The sequence below is a fragment of the Salvelinus alpinus genome, chromosome 30 (genome assembly GCF_045679555.1).
Source record: "Salvelinus alpinus chromosome 30, SLU_Salpinus.1, whole genome shotgun sequence".
Lineage (NCBI taxonomy): Eukaryota > Metazoa > Chordata > Actinopteri > Salmoniformes > Salmonidae > Salvelinus > Salvelinus alpinus.
Genome location: NC_092115.1, coordinates 832,462 through 859,589, shown reverse-complemented (window position 1 = coordinate 859,589; position 27,128 = coordinate 832,462). Strand labels below are relative to the sequence as shown.

At 50.9% G+C, this 27,128-nt stretch overlaps 1 protein-coding gene across 1 annotated transcript in view; it reads left to right on the top strand.

The window, feature by feature from the left end:
- Positions 1-22,076, top strand: part of LOC139560625 (myomesin-1-like) — a gene marked incomplete in the record, with an annotated part of 96,594 nt that extends 74,518 nt beyond the window's left edge. Inside the window, 5 exon segments of the mRNA XM_071377561.1 lie at positions 16,839-17,002; positions 19,627-19,663; positions 19,796-19,818; positions 19,948-20,003; positions 20,235-22,076. Coding sequence (XP_071233662.1) covers positions 16,839-17,002; positions 19,627-19,663; positions 19,796-19,818; positions 19,948-20,003; positions 20,235-20,492 — 538 coding nt within the window.
- Positions 22,077-27,128: the final 5,052 nt, after the last annotated feature.

Genomic DNA, 27,128 nt, shown 5'->3' with positions numbered 1-27,128 from the left:
TAGATCCCTACTGCACTACCTAGTGGCTCCATAGCTCCCTACTCCACTACCTAGTGGCTCCATAGCTCCCTACTCCACTACCTAGTGGCTCCATAGATCCCTACTCCACTACCTAGTGGCTCTATAGAGCCCTACTGCACTACCTAATGGCTCCATAGCTCCCTACTGCACTACCTAGTGGCTCCATAGCTCCCTACTCCACTACCTAGTGGCTCTATAGCTCCCTACTCCACTACCTAGTGGCTCTATAGCTCCCTACTCCACTACCTAGTGGCTCTATAGATCCCTACTCCACTACCTAGTGGCTCCATAGCTCCCTACTCCTCTACCTAGTGGCTCCATAGCTCCCTACTGCACTACCTAGTGGCTCCATAGCTCCCTACTCCACTACCTAGCGGCTCCATAGCTCCCTACTGCACTACCTAGTGGCTCCATAGTACCCTACTGCACTACCTAGTGGCTCCATAGTACCCTACTGCACTACCTAGTGGCTCCATAGTACCCTACTGCACTACCTAGTGGCTCCATAGCTCCCTACTGCACTACCTAGTGGCTCCATAGTACCCTACTGCACTACCTAGTGGCTCCATAGTACCCTACTCCACTACCTAGCGGCTCCATAGCTCCCTACTCCACTACCTAGTGGCTCCATAGCTCCCTACTCCACTACCTAGTGGCTCCATAGCTCCCTACTCCACTACCTAGTGGCTCCCTACTGCACTACCTAGTGGCTCCATAGCTCCCTACTGCACTACCTAGTGGCTCCATAGCTCCCTACTGCACTACCTAGTGGCTCCATAGCTCCCTACTCCACTACCTAGTGGCTCCCTACTGCACTACCTAGCGGCTCCATAGCTCCCTACTGCACTACCTAGTGGCTCCATAGCTCCCTACTGCACTACCTAGTGGCTCCATAGCTCCCTACTCCACTACCTAGTGGCTCCATAGCTCCCTACTCCACTACCTTGTGGCTCCATAGCTCCCTACTCCTCTACCTAGTGGCTCCATAGCTCCCTACTGCACTACCTAATGGCTCTATAGCTTCCCCTACTGCCACCACCTAGTGGCTCCATAGCTCCCTACTCCACTACCTAGTGGCTCCATAGCTCCCTACTCCTCTACCTAGTGGCTCCATAGCTCCCTACTCCACTACCTAGTGGCTCCATAGCTCCCTACTCCACTACCTAGTGGCTCCATAGCTCCCTACTCCTCTACCTAGTGGCTCCATAGCTCCCTACTCCACTACCTAGTGGCTCCATAGCTCCCTACTGCACTACCTAGTGGCTCCATAGATCCCTACTCCACTACCTAGTGGCTCCATAGCTCCCTACTCCACTACCTAGTGGCTCCATAGCTCCCTACTCCTCTACCTAGTGGCTCCATAGCTCCCTACTGCACTACCTAGTGGCTCCATAGCTCCCTACTGCACTACCTAGTGGCTCTATAGCTCCCTACTCCTCTACCTAGTGGCTCCATAGCTCCCTACTGCACTACCTAGTGGCTCCATAGCTCCCTACTCCACTACCTAGTGGCTCCATAGCTCCCTACTCCACTACCTAGTGGCTCTATAGCTCCCTACTGCACTACCTAGTGGCTCCATAGCTCCCTACTGCACTACCTAGTGGCTCCATAGCTCCCTACTGCACTACCTAGTGGCTCCATAGCTCCCTACTCCACTACCTAGTGGCTCTATAGCTCCCTACTCCACTACCTAGTGGCTCTATAGCTCCCTACTCCACTACCTAGTGGCTCCATAGCTCCCTACTGCACTACCTAGTGGCTCTATAGATCCCTACTGCACTACCTAGTGGCTCCCTACTGCACTACCTAGCGGCTCCATAGCTCCCTACTGCACTACCTAGTGGCTCCATAGCTCCCTACTGCACTACCTAGTGGCTCCATAGCTCCCTACTCCACTACCTAGTGGCTCCATAGTACCCTACTCCACTACCTAGTGGCTCTATAGCTCCCTACTGCACTACCTAGTGGCTCCCTACTGCACTACCTAGTGGCTCCATAGCTCCCTACTGCACTACCTAGTGGCTCTATAGCTCCCTACTCCACTACCTAGTGACTCCATAGCTCCCTACTCCACTACCTAGTGGCTCCATAGCTCCCTACTGCACTACCTAGTGGCTCCATAGCTCCCTACTCCACTACCTAGTGGCTCCATAGCTCCCTACTCCACTACCTAGTGGCTCCATAGCTCCCTACTCCACTACCTAGTGGCTCCCTACTGCACTACCTAGTGGCTCCATAGCTCCCTACTGCACTACCTTGTGGCTCTATAGCTCCCTACTCCACTACCTAGTGGCTCCATAGCTCCCTACTCCACTACCTAGTGGCTCCCTACTGCACTACCTAGTGGCTCCATAGCTCCCTACTGCACTACCTAGTGGCTCCATAGCACCCTACTCCACTACCTAGTGGCTCTATAGCTCCCTACTGCACTACCTAGTGGCTCCATAGCACCCTACTCCACTACCTAGTGGCTCTATAGCTCCCTACTGCACTACCTAGTGGCTCCATAGTACCCTACTGCACTACCTAGTGGCTCCATAGCTCCCTACTCCTCTACCTAGTGGCTCCATAGCTCCCTACTCCACTACATAGTGGCTCTATAGATCCCTACTCCACTACCTAGTGGCTCCATAGCTCCCTACTCCACTACATAGTGGCTCCATAGCTCCCTACTCCACTACCTAGTGGCTCCATAGCACCCTACTCCACTACCTAGTGGCTCTATAGCCCCCTACTGCACTACCTAGTGGCTCCCTACTGCACTACCTAGTGGCTCCATAGCTCCCTACTGCACTACCTAGTGGCTCTATAGCTCCCTACTCCACTACCTAGTGACTCCATAGCTCCCTACTCCACTACCTAGTGGCTCCATAGCTCCCTACTGCACTACCTAGTGGCTCCATAGCTCCCTACTCCACTACCTAGTGGCTCCATAGCTCCCTACTCCACTACCTAGTGGCTCCATAGCACCCTACTCCACTACCTAGTGGCTCTATAGCTCCCTACTGCACTACCTAGTGGCTCCATAGCACCCTACTCCACTACCTAGTGGCTCTATAGGTCCCTACTGCACTACCTAGTGGCTCCATAGTACCCTACTGCACTACCTAGTGGCTCCATAGCTCCCTACTCCTCTACCTAGTGGCTCCATAGTTCCCTACTCCACTACATAGTGGCTCTATAGATCCCTACTCCACTACCTAGTGGCTCCATAGCTCCCTACTCCACTACCTAGTGGCTCCATAGCTCCCTACTCCACTACCTAGTGGCTCCCTACTGCACTACCTAGTGGCTCCATAGCTCCCTACTCCACTACCTAGTGGCTCCATAGCTCCCTACTCCACTACCTAGTGGCTCCATAGCTCCCTACTGCACTACCTAGCGGCTCCATAGCTCCCTACTGCACTACCTAGTGGCTCCATAGTACCCTACTCCACTACCTAGTGGCTCCATAGCTCCCTACTCCACTACCTAGTGGCTCCATAGCTCCCTACTCCACTACCTAGTGGCTCCATAGCTCCCTACTCCACTACCTAGTGGCTCCATAGCTCCCTACTCCACTACCTAGTGGCTCTATAGCTCCCTACTCCACTACCTAGTGGCTCTATAGCTCCCTACTCCACTACCTAGTGGCTCCATAGCTCCCTACTGCACTACCTAGTGGCTCTATAGATCCCTACTCCACTACCTAGTGGCTCCCTACTGCACTACCTAGCGGCTCCATAGCTCCCTACTGCACTACCTAGTGGCTCCATAGCTCCCTACTGCACTACCTAGTGGCTCCATAGCTCCCTACTCCACTACCTAGTGGCTCCATAGTACCCTACTCCACTACCTAGTGGCTCCATAGCACCCTACTCCTGTACCTAGTGGCTCCATGGCACCCTACTGCACTACCTAGTGGCTCCCTACTCCACTACCTAGTGGCTCCATAGCACCCTACTCCTCTACCTAGTGGCTCCATGGCACCCTACTGCACTACCTAGTGGCTCCATAGATCCCTACTCCACTACCTAGTGGCTCCATAGCTCCCTACTCCACTACCTAGTGGCTCCATAGCTCCCTACTCCACTACCTAGTGGCTCCATAGCTCCCTACTCCACTACCTAGTGGCTCCATAGATCCCTACTCCACTACCTAGTGGCTCCCTACTGCACTACCTAGTGGCTCCATAGCTCCCTACTGCACTACCTAGTGGCTCTATAGCTCCTTACTCCTCTACCTAGTGGCTCCATAGTACCCTACTCCACTACCTAGTGGCTCCATAGCTCCCTACTCCACTACCTAGTGGCTCCATAGTACCCTACTCCACTACCTAGTGGCTCCATAGCTCCCTACTCCACTACCTAGTGGCTCCATAGCTCCCTACTGCACTACCTAGTGGCTCCATAGCTCCTTACTGCACTACCTAGTGGCTCCATAGCTCCCTACTCCTCTACCTAGTGGCTCTATAGCTCCCTACTCCTCTACCTAGTGGCTCCATAGCTCCCTACTCCTCTACCTAGTGGCTCCATAGATCCCTACTCACTACCTAGTGGCTCCATAGCTCCCTACTCCACTACCTAGTGGCTCCATAGCTACCTACTGCACTACCTAGTGGCTCCATAGCTCCCTACTCCACTACCTAGTGGCTCCCTACTGCACTACCTAGTGGCTCCATAGCTCCCTACTCCACTACCTAGTGGCTCCATAGCTACCTACTGCACTACCTAGTGGCTCCATACTACCCTACTGCACTACCTAGTGGCTCCATAGCTCCCTACTGCACTACCTAGCGGCTCCATAGTACCCTACTCCACTACCTAGTGGCTCCATAGTACCCTACTCCTCTACCTAGTGGCTCCATAGTACCCTACTCCACTACCTAGTGGCTCCATAGTACCCTACTCCACTACCTAGTGGCTCCATAGCTCCCTACTCCACTACCTAGTGGCTCCATAGCTCCCTACTCCACTACCTAGTGGCTCCATAGCTCCCTACTCCTCTACCTAGTGGCTCTATAGCTCCCTACTGCACTACCTAGTGGCTCCATAGTACCCTACTGCACTACCTAGTGGCTCCATAGTACCCTACTCCACTACCTAGTGGCTCCATAGCTCCCTACTCCACTACCTAGTGGCTCCATAGCTCCCTACTCCACTACCTAGTGGCTCTATAGCTCCCTACTCCACTACCTAGTGGCTCCATAGCTCCCTACTGCACTACCTAGTGGCTCCATAGCTCCCTACTCCACTACCTAGTGGCTCCATAGCTCCCTACTCCTCTACCTAGTGGCTCTATAGCTCCCTACTGCACTACCTAGTGGCTCCATAGTACCCTACTGCACTACCTAGTGGCTCCATAGTACCCTACTCCACTACCTAGTGGCTCCATAGCTCCCTACTGCACTACCTAGTGGCTCCATAGCTCCCTACTCCACTACCTAGTGGCTCCCTACTGCACTACCTAGTGGCTCTATAGCTCCCTACTCCTCTACCTAGTGGCTCCATAGCTCCCTACTCCACTACCTAGTGGCTCCCTACTGCACTACCTAGTGGCTCTATAGCTCCCTACTCCACTACCTAGTGGCTCCATAGCTCCCTACTGCACTACCTAGTGGCTCCATAGCTCCCTACTCCACTACCTAGTGGCTCCCTACTGCACTACCTAGTGGCTCCATAGCTCCCTACTGCACTACCTAGTGGCTCCATAGTACCCTACTCCACTACCTAGTGGCTCCCTACTGCACTACCTAGTGGCTCCATAGCTCCCTACTCCTCTACCTAGTGGCTCCATAGTACCCTACTGCACTACCTAGTGGCTCTATAGCTCCCTACTGCACTACCTAGTGGCTCCATAGCTCCCTACTCCACTACCTAGTGGCTCTATAGCACCCTACTCCACTACCTAGTGGCTCCATAGCTCCCTACTGCACTACCTAGTGGCTCCATAGTCTACTGCACTACCTAGTGGCTCCATAGCTCCCTACTCCACTACATAGTGGCTCTATAGATCCCTACTCCACTACCTAGTGGCTCCATAGCTCCCTACTGCACTACCTAGTGGCTCCATAGCTCCCTACTCCACTACCTAGTGGCTCCATAGCTCCCTACTGCACTACCTAGTGGCTCCATAGTACCCTACTCCACTACCTAGTGGCTCCATAGCTCCCTACTCCTCTACCTAGTGGCTCTATAGCTCCCTACTCCTCTACCTAGTGGCTCCATAGCTCCCTACTCCACTACCTAGTGGCTCCATAGCTCCCTACTCCACTACCTAGTGGCTCCATAGATCCCTACTCCACTACCTAGTGGCTCCATAGCTCCCTACTCCACTACCTAGTGGCTCTATAGCTCCCTACTCCACTACCTAGTGGCTCCATAGATCCCTACTCCACTACCTAGTGGCTCCATAGCTCCCTACTCCTCTACCTAGTGGCTCCATAGCTCCCTACTCCACTACCTAGTGGCTCCATAGCTCCCTACTCCTCTACCTAGTGGCTCCATAGCTCCCTACTCCACTACCTAGTGGCTCCATAGCTCCCTACTCCACTACCTAGTGGCTCTATAGCTCCCTACTCCACTACCTAGTGGCTCCATAGATCCCTACTCCTCTACCTAATGGCTCCATAGCTCCCTACTCCTCTACCTAGTGGCTCCATAGCTCCCTACTCCACTACCTAGTGGCTCTATAGCTCCCTACTCCTCTACCTAGTGGCTCCATAGCTCCCTACTGCACTACCTAGTGGCTCCATAGCTCCCTACTCCTCTACCTAGTGGCTCCCTACTCCACTACCTAGTGGCTCCATGGCACCCTACTGCACTACCTAGTGGCTCTATAGCTCCCTACTGCACTACCTAGTGGCTCTATAGCTCCCTACTGCACTACCTAGTGGCTCCATGGCACCCTACTCCTCTACCTAGTGGCTCCATAGCTCCCTACTGCACTACCTAGTGGCTCTATAGCTCCCTACTCCTCTACCTAGTGCCTCTATAGCTCCCTACTGCACTACCTAGCGGCTCCATAGCTCCCTACTGCACTACCTAGTGGCTCCATAGCTCCCTACTGCACTACCTAGTGGCTCTATAGATCCCTACTCCTCTACCTAGTGGCTCCCTACTCCACTACCTAGTGGCTCTATAGCTCCCTACTGCACTACCTAGTGGCTCTATAGCTCCCTACTGCACTACCTAGTGGCTCCATAGCTCCCTACTCCACTACCTAGTGGCTCTATAGAGCCCTACTGCACTACCTAATGGTTCCATAGCTCCCTACTGCACTACCTAGTGGCTCCATAGATCCCTACTCCACTACCTAGTGGCTCTATAGCTCCCTACTCCACTACCTAGTGGCTCCCTACTGCACTACCTAGTGGCTCCATAGCTCCCTACTGCACTACCTAGTGGCTCTATAGCTCCCTACTCCACTACCTAGTGGCTCTATAGAGCCCTACTGCACTACCTAGTGGCTCCATAGCTCCCTACTCCACTACCTAGTGGCTCTATAGAGCCCTACTGCACTACCTAATGGCTCCATAGCTCCCTACTGCACTACCTAGTGGCTCCATAGATCCCTACTCCACTACCTAGTGGCTCTATAGCTCCCTACTGCACTACCTAGTGGCTCCATAGCTCCCTACTGCACTACCTAGTGGCTCCATAGATCCCTACTGCACTACCTAGTGGCTCCATAGCTCCCTACTCCACTACCTAGTGGCTCCATAGCTCCCTACTCCACTACCTAGTGGCTCCATAGATCCCTACTCCACTACCTAGTGGCTCTATAGAGCCCTACTGCACTACCTAATGGCTCCATAGCTCCCTACTGCACTACCTAGTGGCTCCATAGCTCCCTACTCCACTACCTAGTGGCTCTATAGCTCCCTACTCCACTACCTAGTGGCTCTATAGCTCCCTACTCCACTACCTAGTGGCTCTATAGATCCCTACTCCACTACCTAGTGGCTCCATAGCTCCCTACTCCTCTACCTAGTGGCTCCATAGCTCCCTACTGCACTACCTAGTGGCTCCATAGCTCCCTACTCCACTACCTAGCGGCTCCATAGCTCCCTACTGCACTACCTAGTGGCTCCATAGTACCCTACTGCACTACCTAGTGGCTCCATAGTACCCTACTGCACTACCTAGTGGCTCCATAGTACCCTACTGCACTACCTAGTGGCTCCATAGCTCCCTACTGCACTACCTAGTGGCTCCATAGTACCCTACTGCACTACCTAGTGGCTCCATAGTACCCTACTCCACTACCTAGCGGCTCCATAGCTCCCTACTCCACTACCTAGTGGCTCCATAGCTCCCTACTCCACTACCTAGTGGCTCCATAGCTCCCTACTCCACTACCTAGTGGCTCCCTACTGCACTACCTAGTGGCTCCATAGCTCCCTACTGCACTACCTAGTGGCTCCATAGCTCCCTACTGCACTACCTAGTGGCTCCATAGCTCCCTACTCCACTACCTAGTGGCTCCCTACTGCACTACCTAGCGGCTCCATAGCTCCCTACTGCACTACCTAGTGGCTCCATAGCTCCCTACTGCACTACCTAGTGGCTCCATAGCTCCCTACTCCACTACCTAGTGGCTCCATAGCTCCCTACTCCACTACCTAGTGGCTCCATAGCTCCCTACTCCTCTACCTAGTGGCTCCATAGCTCCCTACTGCACTACCTAATGGCTCTATAGCTCCCTACTGCACCACCTAGTGGCTCCATAGCTCCCTACTCCACTACCTAGTGGCTCCATAGCTCCCTACTCCACTACCTAGTGGCTCCATAGCTCCCTACTCCTCTACCTAGTGGCTCCATAGCTCCCTACTCCACTACCTAGTGGCTCCATAGCTCCCTACTCCACTACCTAGTGGCTCCATAGCTCCCTACTCCTCTACCTAGTGGCTCCATAGCTCCCTACTCCACTACCTAGTGGCTCCATAGCTCCCTACTCCACTACCTAGTGGCTCCATAGATCCCTACTCCACTACCTAGTGGCTCCATAGCTCCCTACTCCACTACCTAGTGGCTCCATAGCTCCCTACTCCTCTACCTAGTGGCTCCATAGCTCCCTACTGCACTACCTAGTGGCTCCATAGCTCCCTACTGCACTACCTAGTGGCTCTATAGCTCCCTACTCCACTACCTAGTGGCTCCATAGCTCCCTACTGCACTACCTAGTGGCTCCATAGCTCCCTACTCCACTACCTAGTGGCTCCATAGCTCCCTACTCCACTACCTAGTGGCTCTATAGCTCCCTACTGCACTACCTAGTGGCTCCATAGCTCCCTACTGCACTACCTAGTGGCTCCATAGCTCCCTACTGCACTACCTAGTGGCTCCATAGCTCCCTACTCCACTACCTAGTGGCTCTATAGCTCCCTACTCCACTACCTAGTGGCTCTATAGCTCCCTACTCCACTACCTAGTGGCTCCATAGCTCCCTACTCCCCCGGGCCCACTCCCACCCCTACCGTGGCTCTATAGATCCCTACTCCACTACCTAGTGGCTCCCTACTGCACTACCTAGCGGCTCCATAGCTCCCTACTGCACTACCTAGTGGCTCCATAGCTCCCTACTGCACTACCTAGTGGCTCCATAGCTCCCTACTCCACTACCTAGTGGCTCCATAGTACCCTACTCCACTACCTAGTGGCTCTATAGCTCCCTACTGCACTACCTAGTGGCTCCCTACTGCACTACCTAGTGGCTCCATAGCTCCCTACTGCACTACCTAGTGGCTCTATAGCTCCCTACTCCACTACCTAGTGACTCCATAGCTCCCTACTCCACTACCTAGTGGCTCCATAGCTCCCTACTGCACTACCTAGTGGCTCCATAGCTCCCTACTCCACTACCTAGTGGCTCCATAGCTCCCTACTCCACTACCTAGTGGCTCCATAGCTCCCTACTCCACTACCTAGTGGCTCCCTACTGCACTACCTAGTGGCTCCATAGCTCCCTACTGCACTACCTTGTGGCTCTATAGCTCCCTACTCCACTACCTAGTGGCTCCATAGCTCCCTACTCCACTACCTAGTGGCTCCCTACTGCACTACCTAGTGGCTCCATAGCTCCCTACTGCACTACCTAGTGGCTCCATAGCACCCTACTCCACTACCTAGTGGCTCTATAGCTCCCTACTGCACTACCTAGTGGCTCCATAGCACCCTACTCCACTACCTAGTGGCTCTATAGCTCCCTACTGCACTACCTAGTGGCTCCATAGTACCCTACTGCACTACCTAGTGGCTCCATAGCTCCCTACTCCTCTACCTAGTGGCTCCATAGCTCCCTACTCCACTACATAGTGGCTCTATAGATCCCTACTCCACTACCTAGTGGCTCCATAGCTCCCTACTCCACTACATAGTGGCTCCATAGCTCCCTACTCCACTACCTAGTGGCTCCATAGCACCCTACTCCACTACCTAGTGGCTCTATAGCCCCCTACTGCACTACCTAGTGGCTCCCTACTGCACTACCTAGTGGCTCCATAGCTCCCTACTGCACTACCTAGTGGCTCTATAGCTCCCTACTCCACTACCTAGTGACTCCATAGCTCCCTACTCCACTACCTAGTGGCTCCATAGCTCCCTACTGCACTACCTAGTGGCTCCATAGCTCCCTACTCCACTACCTAGTGGCTCCATAGCTCCCTACTCCACTACCTAGTGGCTCCATAGCACCCTACTCCACTACCTAGTGGCTCTATAGCTCCCTACTGCACTACCTAGTGGCTCCATAGCACCCTACTCCACTACCTAGTGGCTCTATAGGTCCCTACTGCACTACCTAGTGGCTCCATAGTACCATACTGCACTACCTAGTGGCTCCATAGCTCCCTACTCCTCTACCTAGTGGCTCCATAGCTCCCTACTCCACTACATAGTGGCTCTATAGATCCCTACTCCACTACCTAGTGGCTCCATAGCTCCCTACTCCACTACCTAGTGGCTCCATAGCTCCCTACTCCACTACCTAGTGGCTCCCTACTGCACTACCTAGTGGCTCCATAGCTCCCTACTCCACTACCTAGTGGCTCCATAGCTCCCTACTCCACTACCTAGTGGCTCCATAGCTCCCTACTGCACTACCTAGCGGCTCCATAGCTCCCTACTGCACTACCTAGTGGCTCCATAGTACCCTACTCCACTACCTAGTGGCTCCATAGCTCCCTACTCCACTACCTAGTGGCTCCATAGCTCCCTACTCCACTACCTAGTGGCTCCATAGCTCCCTACTCCACTACCTAGTGGCTCCATAGCTCCCTACTCCACTACCTAGTGGCTCTATAGCTCCCTACTCCACTACCTAGTGGCTCTATAGCTCCCTACTCCACTACCTAGTGGCTCCATAGCTCCCTACTGCACTACCTAGTGGCTCTATAGATCCCTACTCCACTACCTAGTGGCTCCCTACTGCACTACCTAGCGGCTCCATAGCTCCCTACTGCACTACCTAGTGGCTCCATAGCTCCCTACTGCACTACCTAGTGGCTCCATAGCTCCCTACTCCACTACCTAGTGGCTCCATAGTACCCTACTCCACTACCTAGTGGCTCTATAGCTCCCTACTGCACTACCTAGTGGCTCCCTACTGCACTACCTAGTGGCTCCATAGCTCCCTACTGCACTACCTAGTGGCTCTATAGCTCCCTACTCCACTACCTAGTGACTCCATAGCTCCCTACTCCACTACCTAGTGGCTCCATAGCTCCCTACTGCACTACCTAGTGGCTCCATAGCTCCCTACTCCACTACCTAGTGGCTCCATAGCTCCCTACTCCACTACCTAGTGGCTCCATAGCTCCCTACTCCACTACCTAGTGGCTCCCTACTGCACTACCTAGTGGCTCCATAGCTCCCTACTGCACTACCTTGTGGCTCTATAGCTCCCTACTCCACTACCTAGTGGCTCCATAGCTCCCTACTCCACTACCTAGTGGCTCCCTACTGCACTACCTAGTGGCTCCATAGCTCCCTACTGCACTACCTAGTGGCTCCATAGCACCCTACTCCACTACCTAGTGGCTCTATAGCTCCCTACTGCACTACCTAGTGGCTCCATAGCACCCTACTCCACTACCTAGTGGCTCTATAGCTCCCTACTGCACTACCTAGTGGCTCCATAGTACCCTACTGCACTACCTAGTGGCTCCATAGCTCCCTACTCCTCTACCTAGTGGCTCTATAGATCCCTACTCCACTACCTAGTGGCTCCATAGCTCCCTACTCCACTACATAGTGGCTCCATAGCTCCCTACTCCACTACCTAGTGGCTCCATAGCACCCTACTCCACTACCTAGTGGCTCTATAGCCCCCTACTGCACTACCTAGTGGCTCCCTACTGCACTACCTAGTGGCTCCATAGCTCCCTACTGCACTACCTAGTGGCTCTATAGCTCCCTACTGCACTACCTAGTGGCTCCATAGCACCCTACTCCACTACCTAGTGGCTCTATAGCCCCCTACTGCACTACCTAGTGGCTCCATAGCTCCCTACTGCACTACCTAGTGGCTCTATAGCTCCCTACTCCACTACCTAGTGGCTCCATAGCTCCCTACTCCACTACCTAGTGGCTCCATAGCTCCCTACTGCACTACCTAGCGGCTCCATAGCTCCCTACTGCACTACCTAGTGGCTCCATAGTACCCTACTCCACTACCTAGTGGCTCCATAGCTCCCTACTCCACTACCTAGTGGCTCCATAGCTCCCTACTCCACTACCTAGTGGCTCCATAGCTCCCTACTCCACTACCTAGTGGCTCTATAGCTCCCTACTCCACTACCTAGTGACTCCATAGCTCCCTACTCCACTACCTAGTGGCTCCATAGCTCCCTACTGCACTACCTAGTGGCTCCATAGCTCCCTACTCCACTACCTAGTGGCTCCATAGCTCCCTACTCCACTACCTAGTGGCTCCATAGCTCCCTACTCCACTACCTAGTGGCTCCATAGCTCCCTACTCCACTACCTAGTGGCTCCCTACTGCACTACCTAGTGGCTCCATAGCTCCCTACTGCACTACCTAGTGGCTCTATAGCTCCCTACTCCACTACCTAGTGGCTCCATAGCACCCTACTCCACTACCTAGTGGCTCTATAGCTCCCTACTGCACTACCTAGTGGCTCCATAGCTCCCTACTGCACTACCTAGTGGCTCCATAGCTCCCTACTCCACTACCTAGTGGCTCCATAGCTCTCTACTCCTCTAACTAGTGGCTCCATAGCTCCCTACTCCTCTAACTAGTGGCTCCATAGCTCCCTACTGCACTACCTAGTGGCTCCATAGTACCCTACTGCACTACCTAGTGGCTCCATAGCTCCCTACTGCACTACCTAGTGGCTCCATAGCTCCCTACTGCACTACCTAGTGGCTCCATAGCACCCTACTCCACTACCTAGTGGCTCCATAGCTCCCTACTCCACTACCTAGTGGCTCCCTACTGCACTACCTAGTGGCTCCATAGCTCCCTACTGCACTACCTAGTGGCTCCATAGCACATTACTCCACTACCTAGTGGCTCCATAGCACCCTACTCCACTACCTAGTGGCTCCATAGCTCCCTACTCCTCTACCTAGTGGCTCCATAGCTCCCTACTCCTCTACCTAGTGGCTCCATAGCTCCCTACTCCACTACCTAGTGGCTCCCTACTGCACTACCTAGTGGCTCCATAGCTCCCTACTGCACTACCTAGTGGCTCCATAGCTCCCTACTCCACTACCTAGTGGCTCCCTACTCCACTACCTAGTGGCTCCATAGCTCCCTACTGCACTACCTAGTGGCTCCATAGTACCCTACAACTCTACCTAGTGGCTTCATAGTACCCTACTCCACTACCTAGTGGCTCCATAGTACCCTACTCCACTACCTAGTGGCTCCATAGCTCCCTACTCCACTACCTAGTGGCTCCATAGCTCCCTACTCCACTACCTAGTGGCTCTATAGCTCCCTACTCCACTACCTAGTGGCTCCATAGTACCCTACTCCACTACCTAGTGGCTCCATAGTACCCTACTCCACTACCTAGTGGCTCCATAGTACCCTACTCCACTACCTAGTGGCTCCATAGTACCCTACTCCTCTACCTAGTGGCTCCATAGCTCCCTACTGCACTACCTAGTGGCTCCATAGCTCCCTACTCCACTACCTAGTGGCTCTATAGCTCCCTACTCCACTACCTAGTGGCTCCATAGCACCCTACTGCACTACCTAGTGGTTCTATAGCTCCCTACTCCACTACCTAGTGGCTCTATAGCTCCCTACTCCACTACCTAGTGGCTCCATAGATCCCTACTGCACTACCTAGTGGTTCTATAGCTCCCTACTCCACTACCTAGTGGCTCCATAGATCCCTACTCCACTACCTAGTGGCTCCATAGCACCCTACTGCACTACCTAGTGGCTCCATAGCTCCCTACTCCACTACCTTGGTGCTCCATAGATCCCTACTGCACTACCTAGTGGTTCTATAGCTCCCTACTCCACTACCTAGTGGCTCCATAGCTCCCTACTGCACTACCTAGTGGTTCTATAGCTCCCTACTCCTCTACCTAGTGGCTCCATAGTACCCTACTCCTCTACCTAGTGGCTCCATAGTACCCTACTCCACTACCTAGTGGCTCTATAGCTCCCTACTCCTCTACCTAGTGGCGCCATAGTACCCTACTGCACTACCTAGTGGCTCCCTACTCCTATACCTAGTGGCTCCATAGTACCCTACTCCACTACCTAGTGGCTCCCTACTCCTCTACCTAGTGGCTCTATAGTACCCTACTGCACTACCTAGTGGCTCCCTACTCCACTACCTAGTGGCTCCATAGTACCCTACTGCACTACCTAGTGGCTCCCCACTCCACTACCTAGTGGCTCCATAGTACCCTACTCCACTACCTAGTGGCTCCCTACTCCTCTACCTAGTGGCTCCATAGTACCCTACTCCACTACCTAGTGGCTCCCTACTCCTCTACCTAGTGGCTCCATAGTACCCTACTGCAGTACCTAGTGGCTCCCTACTCCACTACCTAGTGGCTCCATAGTACCCTACTCCTCTACCTAGTGGCTCCATAGTACCCTACTGCACTACCTAGTGGCTCCCTACACCTCTACCTAGTGGCTCCATAGTACCCTACTGCACTACCTAGTGGCTCCCTACTCCTCTACCTAGTGGCTCCATAGTACCCTACTGCACTACCTAGTGGCTCCATAGCTCCCTACTGCACTACCTAGTGGCTCCATAGCTCCCTACTCCACTACCTAGTGGCTCCATAGTACCCTACTGCACTACCTAGTGGCTCCATAGCTCCCTACTGCACTACCTAGTGGCTCCATAGCTCCCTACTGCACTACCTAGTGGCTCCATAGCTCCCTACTGCACTACCTAGTGGCTCCATAGTACCCTACTCCACTACCTAGTGGCTCCATAGCTCCCTACTCCACTACCTAGTGGCTCTATAGCTCCCTACTGCACTACCTAGTGGCTCCATAGCTCCCTACTGCACTACCTAGTGGCTCCATAGTACCCTACTCCACTACCTAGTGGCTCCATAGCTCCCTTCTCCTCTACCTAGTGTCTCCATAGCTCCCTACTCCACTACCTAGTGGCTCCATAGCTCCCTACTCCTCTACCTAGTGGCTCCATAGCTCCCTACTCCTCTACCTAGTGGCTCCATAGCTCCCTACTCCTCTACCTAGTGGCTCCATAGTACCCTACTCCTCTACCTAGTGGCTCCATAGTACCCTACTCCTCTACCTAGTGGCTCCATAGCTCCCTACTCCTCTACCTAGTGGCTCCATAGTACCCTACTCCTCTACCTAGTGGCTCCATGGCACCCTACTGCACTACAGAGGTAGCGCACTATAGAGGAAATATGGTGACATTTCAGAGTCTTAGTGATACCTCCATATCTACCTACCTCATGTCTCTGTTCCAGTGAGACCTCCATATCTACCTACCTCCTGTCTCTGTTCCAGTGATACCTCCATATCTACCTACCTCCTGTCTCTGTTCCAGTGAGACCTCCATATCTACCTACCTCCTGTCTCTGTTCCAGTGATACCTCCATATCTACCTACCTCCTGTCTCTGTTCCAGTGATACCTCCATATCTACCTACCTCCTGTCTCTGTTCCAGTGATACCTCCATATCTACCTACCTCCTGTCTCTGTTCCAGTGATACCTCCATATCTACCTACCTCATGTCTCTGTTCCAGTGAGACCTCCATATCTACCTACCTCCTGTCTCTGTTCCAGTGATACCTCCATATCTACCTACCTCCTGTCTCTGTTCCAGTGAGACCTCCATATCTACCTACCTCCTGTCTCTGTTCCAGTGATACCTCCATATCTACCTACCTCCTGTCTCTGTTCCAGTGATACCTCCATATCTACCTACCTCATGTCTCTGTTCCAGTGATACCTCCATATCTACCGTCCTCATGTCTCTCTTCCAGTGATACCTCCATATCTACCTACCTCATGTCTCTGTTCCAGTGATACCTCCATATCTACCTACCTCATGTCTCTGTTCCAGTGATACCTCCATATCTACCTACCTCATGTCTCTGTTCCAGTGATACCTCCATATCTACCTACCTCATGTCTCTGTTCCAGTGATACCTCCATATCTACCTACCTCATGTCTCTGTTCCAGTGATACCTCCATATCTACCTACCTCATGTCTCTGTTCCAGTGATACCTCCATATCTACCGTCCTCATGTCTCTCTTCCAGTGATACCTCCATGTCTACAAATCTATGGATGTATGGAGTGCTCATGTTGACTCAGTGTGTGTATCTGTGTGTCTGTCATTGTATCTGTCTGCAGGGAAGCAAAGATCGCCCACTCTGACAGAGTCCAGTGTGGAGTGAGTGGGGAGCAGCTGTGGCTCAAGGTGAATGAGCCCACAGAGAAAGATAAGGGCAAATACACAATAAATATCTGTGACGGCAAAGACGGGGTTAAGAGGTTCTGTGACCTGTCTGGACAAGGTGAGAAACACGCACGCACGCACTCACGCACGCACGCACGCACGCACACACACACACACACACACAGAGAAACAAATTGATTGAGGAGGGAGGTTTCATCATCACAACCCCAGTCTGCTGTGTCTGATCTGGCAACCTTTTCAAGTATCTAGTGCGGGCAACTTTATTGGTGGTAGGGGCCACAAAACATAGGGACTCATCATGAGGGAGAGGGCTCACGATTCTGTGTACCCACCACATCCATACCCACACCTAAACCCACACCTAAACCCACTCCTAAACCCACACCTAAACCCACACCTAAACCCACATCTAAACCCACACCTAAACCCACACCTAAACCCACATCTAAACCCACACCTATACCCAAATCTAAACCCACACCTATACCCACATCTAAACCCACACCTAAACCCACACCTAAACCCACATCTAAACCCACACCTATACCCAAATCTAAACCCACACCTATACCCAAATCCATCCCCACATCCATACCTACATCAAATCAAATGTATTTATATAGCTCTACTTACATCAGCTGATATCTCAAAGTGCTGTACAGAAACCCAGCCTAAAACCCCAAACAGCAAGCAATGCAGGTGTAGAAGCACGGTGGCTTGGAAAAACTCCCTAGAAAGGCCAAAACCTAGGAAGAAACCTAGAGAGGAACCAGGCTATGAGGGGTGGCCAGACCTCTTCTGGCTGTGCCGGGTGGAGATTATAACAGAACATGGCCAAGATGTTCAAATGTTCATAAATGACCAGCATGGTCAAATAATAATAATCACAGTAGTTGTCGAGGCTGCAGCAAGTCAGCACCTCAGGAGTAAATGTCAGTTGGCTTTTCATAGCCGATCATTAAGAGTATCTCTACCGCTCCTGCTGTCTCTGGAGAGTTGAAAACAGCAGGTCTGGGACAGGTAGCACGTCCGGTGAACAGGTCAGGGTTCCATAGCCGCAGGCAGAACAGTTGAAACTGGAGCAGCAGCACGGCCAGGTGGACTGGGGACAGCAAGGAGTCATCATGCCAGGTAGTCCTGAGGCCCTAGGGATCAGGTTCTCCGAGAGAAGGAAGAAAGAGAGAATTAGAGAGAGCATACTTAAATTCACACAGGACACCAGATAAGACAGGAGAAGTACTCCAGATAACAAACTGACCCTAGCCCCCCGACACATAAACTACTGCAGCATAAATACTGGAGGCTGAGACAGGAGGGGTCAGGAGACACTGTGGCCCCATCCGATGATACCCCCGGACAGGGCCAACCAGGCAGGATTTAACCCCACCTACTTTGCCAAAGCACAGCCCCCTCACCACTAGAGGGATATCAACAGACCACCAACTTACTACCCTGAGACAAGGCTGAGTATAGCCCACGAAGATCTCCACCACCGCATGAGCCCTAGGGGGCGCAAAACCGGACAGGAAGATCACATCTGACTCAACCCACTCAAGTGACGCACCCCTCCTAGGGACGGCATGGAAGAGCACTAGGAAGCCAGTGACAGCCCCCGTATTAGGGTCAGAGGCAGAGAAACCCAATGGAGAGGGGAGCCGGCCAGGCAGAGACAGCAAGGGCAGTTCGTCGCTCCAGTGCCTTGCCGTTCACCTTTGCACCCAATCATAGGACCTACTGAAGAGATGAGTCTTCAGTAAAGACTTAAAGGTTGAGATTCTGCTTCTCTCACATTCAAATTAAGCTCGATAAGAGAAAGCCTTGACTCCAGCTGTTGTCCGGCTGTGGGGACCGTGCCTCCAGAAGCCATGAGAAAGTTGTCCGGCTGCGAGGACCGTGCCTCCAGAAGCCATGAGAAAGTTGTACGGCTGCGAGGACCGTGCCTCCAGAAGTCATGAGAAAGTTGTCTGGCTGTGGGGACCGTGCCTCCAGAAGTCATGAGAAAGTTGTCTGGCTGTGGGGACCGTGCCTCCAGAAGACATGAGAAAGTTGTCCGGCTGCGGGGACCGTGCCTCCAGAAGACATGAGAAAGTTGTCCGGCTGTGGGGACCGTGCCTCCAGAATCCATGAGAAAGTTGTCCGGCTGTGGGGACCGTGCGAGGGGATTTATACTACTTTCTGTACTGGTGGCACAGATGCTGTTTCATCCTTTCCTACACTGACACTACCCTTGTCTAACAATGGCATCTGAAGCTGTGCAGGCAACACATCTATCCTCATCATAAGCCAATAGTTCTCCTGTATATTATGAGTACAGCGACTGCATGGTGTTAATGTTACTACTTAGCTTTTTCGGCTGGTGGAGGTCTTGTAGAACCATGTTCAGAATGAAAAAAGTTGAGCACGGAAAAAACGAAGACGTTGGTAAATATGTTAAATGCAAAGTTTTAATTAAGCGGTTATTAAAAAGTAAAAACCAAAAAGTTTGGCAGGTAGCCAAGTAGCAACAAACAGCACAGAGACAAGTGCGGAAGTTGTAATCAACCCCAGAGTAATAAATACAGCAGACTCCTGTAAACAGACTGCTCTGAATGCCATTATTTCAGCCCAGGATATGATTATTGTTCCCCAAGCTGACACATGCTGCTTCTTTCATCTGAAGGCTGAATGCTGGGTTTAGGGCTGTTCAGCAGCTGCTCACTAATGGGTTGTTTGTCATTGCAGCCTGGGAGGAAGCCTTCGTAGAGTTCCAGAGGCTGAAGTAAGTTCACCAACTCTACACCAGACGTTTAGCTCTCTCATTATGACGTGTGGAAATCCTGTTCTGCCAGACAGACGGACACAGTGGATGTAGTTGTTATTATTCCTGACCCTGTCTGTCTGTCTTCCTCAGGGCTGCTGCCATTGCAGAGAGAAGTGAGTGGTTATTTATATTCTCCAATATTATGAAACATCTTCTTTCTTCCTGCTCTGGGCTGGAGGGAGGAGCTCTGAATGGCACACTGTGTGCCCTTGCGTGTTAACATTGATCATCCTGTATTGCAGACCGTGCCCGCGTTGTGGGAGGTCTGCCGGATGTGGTCACTATCCAGGAGGGCAAGGTAACTAGGATCTCTCTCCCCCTCTCTCAATTCAAAGGGCTTTATTGGCATGGGAAACACTTCCCACATCTCTCTCTCCCTCTTTCTCTCACCCTCACTATCTCTCTCTGTCTCTCACGCTCGCATTCACTTCCCACTTCTCTCCTCTTCCCTCTGTGTCTGTATGTGAATATGTTTCTTAGGGAACAATGTTTAATATTGTGCTGACATCATGCCTCCCCACTTCTCCAGTCTCTGAACCTGACAGGCAACGTGTGGGGTGACCCTGCACCCGAGGTCACCTGGATGAAGAACGACAGAGAGCTGGTGTCTGACGAACGCTACTCCCTCAAGTTTGAACACGGCAAGTTCGCCAGCATCACCATCGCGGCGGTAACCACGGCCGACTCAGGGAAGTACGCACTCCTGGTGAAGAACAAGTATGGAACTGAGGCAGGAGAGTTCACTGTGTCCGTCTACATCCCAGAGGAAGAGAAGAAGAAAGAGTAGATGGGGATGGAGGGATGGAGTTGGAATGGGAGGAATAGTTATAATAGGCTGAAGGATGACGGGACGATCTCCAAAGCTCTTTACCCCAGTGCATGATGGTAAACAGAGAACAGGAGATAAAGATTTATTGCGGAGAGGTCTTGGTGCGTATTCTTCTGCTGTCATGTTGAAACCAGAAGCCCCCAGTGCACCATGTCTATACTGATGTGTTGAATCGAAATGATGAACCTGGAAAGACTCCTGGATTGCTCTCCATCTGTCTCTGTCAGCACTGGGATAAACAGCTGGGAGTTTCACCCTTCAGAAGGATAATAGTGTTATTCTCAACTGTTGTTGTTGCTTGGTTTGTCGTCTGTTTGTAGATGTAAGGATGTTTGGTCCAACCAGGAGATGGTTGGCTTGTCTGTCTGCTGCCTTCAGCTGTTACTACAACATTACTGTGGGTTCGACTTTAGAAGCACATTGGACTAAAATTTGAACTCTGACTGGAACTTGCCAAAATGTAGAAGTGTTAGACAACCATAACATATTACATCAGAGGTCAGAGGTTAGCGATCAGAGGAGACTGGATTGTTAAGGAAGCAGAGGCCCAGCAGGCAGTCTGTGTAGGCATCCCAAATAGCACCCTATTCCCCATGGGCCCTGGTCAAGTAGTGCACTGTGTAGGCATCCCAAATAGCACCCTATTCCCCATGGGCCCTGGTCAAAAGTAGTGCACTGTGTAGGCATCTCAAATAGCACCCTATTCCCCATGGGCGCTGGTCAAAAGTAGTGCACTGTGTAGACATCCCAAATAGCACCCTATTCCCCATGGGCCCTGGTCAAAAGTAGTGCACTGTGTAGGCATCTCAAATAGCACCCTATTCCCCATGGGCGCTGGTCAAAAGTAGTGCACTGTGTAGACATCCCAAATAGCACCCTATTCCCCATGGGCCCTGGTCAAAAGTAGTGCACTGTGTAGGCATCTCAAATAGCACCCTATTCCCCATGGGCGCTGGTCAAAAGTAGTGCACTGTGTAGACATCTCAAATAGCACCCTATTCCCCATGGGCGCTGGTCAAAAGTAGTGCACTGTGTAGGCATCCCAAATAGCACCCTATTCCCCATGGGCCCTGGTCAAGTAGTGCACTGTATAGGGAATGGGGAGCCATTGGGACGCCTTCTCATTGTGTTTCTGTATAGCCCTGTATCTCTAGTGTGTTTATGTGAGCCGAGCGTGAAACTGGTTCTGTCTGTCTGACACACAGCTTCGGGCCTGGATACATAGCACACTGGCACAATGGTACACAATGGTACACACATGCACACACACAAAAACTTACTTCTGGAGGCTTTTACTACCAGTTTGTCCATAGAATCAGATTTGTATAGGCTGACATGACACTATACAATATACATTGTGTTCTGACATGACACTGAAGAAAGGAAGGTGAAGTAGGAAGCTAAAGAAGGTGACAGAATGATGTCAAATATCACTGTGAGAGCTACCTTATAAAATGGGTTTTGTATTAATTGAAAATAATAACCTACTGTCTCTCCTCATGACCCTTTTCCCTGTGTTAATAAAGGATCTTACTCACTGTCTCTCCTCATCTTCATACATTAGTAGATGGATGTTAGTATTGATTCTATCTACTACCGTAGCCAAGTCCACTCAGGACAGAACTGTCTGTCTAGTATAATAAGCAGGATGAATTATGAATGTGAGGCAACGGAGAGCGACTGACCCTGCTCATTGAAGCCACGCGGTTCAAGGCCGACCGCGGCACTGCTGGCACTGTTTACAGAAAATAGGATCCCCAATTATAGTGAATGGAAGAATCTTCATGGTCAGTCTTCGTGTAAATTAAAAAGAATGTCTCGAAGACAATCTTGGTACCAATAAGACACCAGGGACCTCTTAAAAATGTTCTTAGATTTATACTTGAACTTAGTCGTAAGATCATTTCCGATGTTGTGCTTACGTTCGATTCATAAAAGATACTGAGCATAAAAAAACCTACGAAGCACATTTTTAACTTATGCACCTGTGATCTATAAATCTAAAATTAACTTAAATTGATAGCACCTGCTCTTCAGCAGTCTGATGGTGCGCTCCACAACCGAACTTGTTCTGCCGTGCGCCAAATTGCAACGCATTTCCTCTGCTGTATGGGGATCGGCATAGGGAGTGAGAAGCCATGTTTTCAGTGGATAGACCCAGTCACCTAATAGGATAATTGTGTTACATTATTTTGCACGGTTAATAGGCTATTATACACTGGAGAAAAAAAAACTCACAGAGAAGCCACCTCCACGCTCACCAGCTTCTAGACGCAGGTCTACTCTGCTGTGGCGCAGAATGAATGAGTCGTGCTGAGACCCTGGCCACTTACAGCATACATTGAGTAGTTGCGTCCCAGTAGCGAAGAATCCCAGAGTGAACTGTACTTGGACAGATACCGGTATGGCATGATTACAGCGTGTCTTCCTTTACAGATTAGGGGCTAAATCCGCTCCATATCTAACAGAATATTTATTGGGAGAGGATAGCGATTGATAAACCATGGATCATTATACGCATACAAGTAATTCCGGTCTCTGAAAACTCTCTCCTTTCTAAAATCAATGTCTTCCAATAACACAAGAACAGCCATGGTTACGTTCTTCTAATTTGACACTATTAATAGAACATCACATCCTGTTTTTAATTCAAAACGCCTTACGTTTGGAAATTAATTCCTCACACCTTTAATTGATAATTCCTAACAAATTGTTCATAAAGCTAATGCAAAGTTCACCACTGGCTTGGAAGCAAATGCGTCCCAAACTGCAAAACCACTACATAACCACTACATAACCACTACATAACCAGCAGGAAAATCACTTACGTCAAGTCTAGACTTTGCATAGATAAGATCATTTACACGTCAAAGTAAGGTTTTATAAATACCTACTTATGTGATTTTCTGCGTAAGTCATACTTAAAGTGACTAGTGATCCATTTATTAAAATGGCCAGTGATTGGGTCTCAATGTAGGAAGCAGCCTCTCTGAGTTAGTGATTGCTGTTTAGCAGTCTGATGGCCTTGAGATAGAAGCTGTTTTTCAGTCTTTCGGTCCCAGCTTTGATGCACCTGTACTGACCTCGCCTTCTGGATCGTAGTGGTGTGAACAGGCAGTGGCTCGAGTGGTTGTTGTCATTGATTATCTTTTTGGCCTTCCTGTGATATCGGGTGCTGTAGGTGTCATGGAGGGCAGGTAGTTTGCCCCCAGTGATGTGTTGTGCAGACCTCACTACCCTCTGGAGAGCCTTATGGTTATGGGCGGTGCAGTTGCCATACAAGGCTGTGATACAGCCCGACAGGATGCTCTCCATTGTGCATCTTTAAAAGTTTGTCAGGGTTTTGGGTGACAAGCCAAATTTCTTCAGCCTCCTGAGCTTGAAGAGGCACTGTTGCGCCTTCTTCACCACACTGTCTGTGTGGGTGGACCATTTCAGTTTGTCTGTGATGTGTACGCCGAGGAACTTAAAACTTTCCACCTTCTCCACTGCTGTCCCTTCGATGTGGATAGGGGGGTTCTCCCTCTGCTGTTTCCTGAAGTCCACAATCACCTCCTTTGTTTTGTTGGCGTTGAGTGTGAGGTTATTTTCCTGACACCACACTCCGAGGGCCCTCACCTCCTCCCTGTAGGCCGTCTCGTCGTTGTCGTTCATCAAGCCTACCACTGTAGTGTCGTCTGCAAACTTGATGATTGAGTTGGAAGCGTGCATGGCCACGCAGTCATGGGTGAACAGGGAGTACAGGAGAGGGCTGAGAACACACCATTGTGGGGCCCCAGTGTTGAGGATCAGCGGGGTGAAGATGTTGTTTCCTACCTTCACCACCTGGGGGCAGCCCGTCAGAAAGTCCAGGACCCAGTTGCACAGGGCGGGGTCGAGAATGACGAGTTTGGAGGGTACTATGGTATAAAATGCTGAGCTGTTGGCAATGAGCAGCATTCTTACATGGGTATTTTCTCTTGTCCAGATGGGATAGGGCAGTGTGCTGTGTGATGGCGATTGCATTGTCAGTGGACCTATTGGGGTGGTAAGCAAATTGGAGTGGGTCTAGGGTATCAGGTAGGGTGGAGGTGATATGCTCCTTGACTAGTCACTCAAAGCACTTCATGATGGCAGAAGTGAGTGCAAAGGGGCGATAGTCATTTAGTTCAGTTACCTTAGGACCAGGAACAATGGTGGCCATCTTGAAGCATGTGGGGACAACAGACTGGGATAGGGAATGATTGAATATGTCCGTAAACACACCAGCCAGCTGATCTGCGCATGCTCTGATGACGTGGCTAGGGATGCCGTCTGCGCCGGCAGCCTTGTGAGGGTTAACACACAAGGCTGTTTTACTCACGATGGCCATGGAGAAGGAGAGCCCGCGGGCCGTGTCAGTGGCACTGTATTGTCCTCAAAGCGAGCAAAGAAGTTGTTTAATTTGTCTTGGAGCAAGACGTCGGTGTCAGCGACGGGGCTGGTTTTCTTTTTGTAATCCGTGATTGACTGTAGACCCTGCCACATACGTCTCGTGTTTGAGCCGTTGAATTGCGACTCTACTTTGTCTCTATACTGACGCTTAGGTTGTTTGATTGCCTTGCGGAGGGAATAGCTGCACTGTTTGTATTCGGTCATGTTTCCAGTCGCCTTGCCATGATTAAAAGCAGTGGGTCGCACTTTCAGTTTTGCGCGAATGGAATGCTGCCTTCAATCCACAGTTTCTGGTTAGGAAATAGTAGTCATAGTGGGTACGACATCTCCGATGCAGTTGCTAATAAACTCGCTCACCGAGTCAGCGTATACATCCATGTTGTTGTCTGAGGCTTTCCAGAACTTCCCAGTCCACGTGATCGACGCAATCCTGAAGCATGGAATCTGATTGGTCAGACCAGTGTTGGACAGACCTGAGCACAGGCGTTTCCTGTTTTAGTTTTTGTCTATAGGCTGGGAGCAACAAAATGGAGTCATGGTCAGATTTGCCGATTGCAGGGTGGGGGAAGGCTTTGTATGCATCGTGGAAGTTAGAGTAGCAATGATCCAGAATGCTAGCAGCCATTGTTGCGCATTCGATATGCTAATATAATTTAGGAAGTCTTGTTCTAAGGTTAGCTTTGTTAAAATCCCCGGCTACAATAAAAGCAGCCTCAGGATGTATGGTTTCCAGTTCACATCGAGTCCAGTGAAGTTCTTTCAGGGCCGTCGAGGTATCTGCTAGGTTTAGGGTATACACGGCTGTGACTATAATCTAAGAGAATTTTCTTGGAAGATAATGCGGTCCGCAAATGACTTAAGTTCCTATATGTTGTTGTGATTACACCATGAGTCGTTAATCATAAGGCATACACCACTTCTTCTTACCAGAGAGATGTTTGATTCTATCGGCTCGATGAAGAAACCGGGTGGCTTTACCAACTCTGTAACATTCTCTGCTCACTCGGGATATGTTGTCAATCTCTGATGTCTCTCTGGAAGGCAACTCGTGCCCTAATTTCGTCCACCTTGTTATGTAGAGATTGGACATTGGAGAGTAATATGAAGAGGGAGCGGTGGATAGTGTGATAGCCTTCTGAGTCTGACCAGTAGGCCGCTCCGTCTGCCTCTCCTGCGGCGACCATGTTGTTTTGGGTCGGCCTCTGGGATAAGATCCCATGGGTGGAGGTCCGAACAAAGGATCCGCTTCAGGAAAGAGGTATTCCTGGTCGTAATGTTGGTAAGTTAACATTGCTTTTATATCCAGTAGTTCTTCCCGGCTGTATGTAATAACACTTGAGATTTCCTGGGCTAACAATGTAAGAAATAGTACATAAAAAAACAAATAACTGCATAGTTTCCTAAGGACTTGAAGTGAGACGACCATCTCTGTCGGCACCATCAGGTCTCCAAGCGGGATGTGAGGATATCAAACAGCTGCGGCAGGTTGAAGGCTTTGGTTCTCTGGAGGATCTTGTCTTTCAGGACTATCATGGCAGCTTCCACTTAGTTGTTGGTGTCATTCCCACGGGTAAGCATGTCCTCTGAAACCCAGGGTCCAACACTCCGTATGACCATAGAGTTTCTCCCGGTAAGCCAGGAATTTGCTGTACCTGCAATTGTTCAATGAACACACATAAAACAACTAACATTTATTGTCTCACTGTTAACATTTAAGCGGGTAAAACAATTATGTTCTTTGAAAACCAGTATTGAAGAGTTTACTTTTGTTACATCATGTGAGGAGGACAATTAAGGTCTTGTACCTGTTACTCAACACTGACCTAACCTTACTCAACACTGACCTAACCTTACTCTACACTGACCTAACCTTACTCTACACTGACCTAACCTTACTCTACACTGACCTAACCTTACTCTACACTGACCTAACCTTACTCTACACTGACCTAACCTTACTCTACACTGACCTAACCTTACTCTACACTGACCTAACCTTACTCTACACTGACCTAACCTTACTCTACACTGACCTAACCTTACTCTACACTGACCTAACCTTACTCTACACTGACCTAACCTTACTCAACACTGACCTAACCTTACTCTACACTGACCTAACCTTACTCTACACTGACCTAACCTTAGTCTACACTGACCTAACCTTACTCTACACTGACC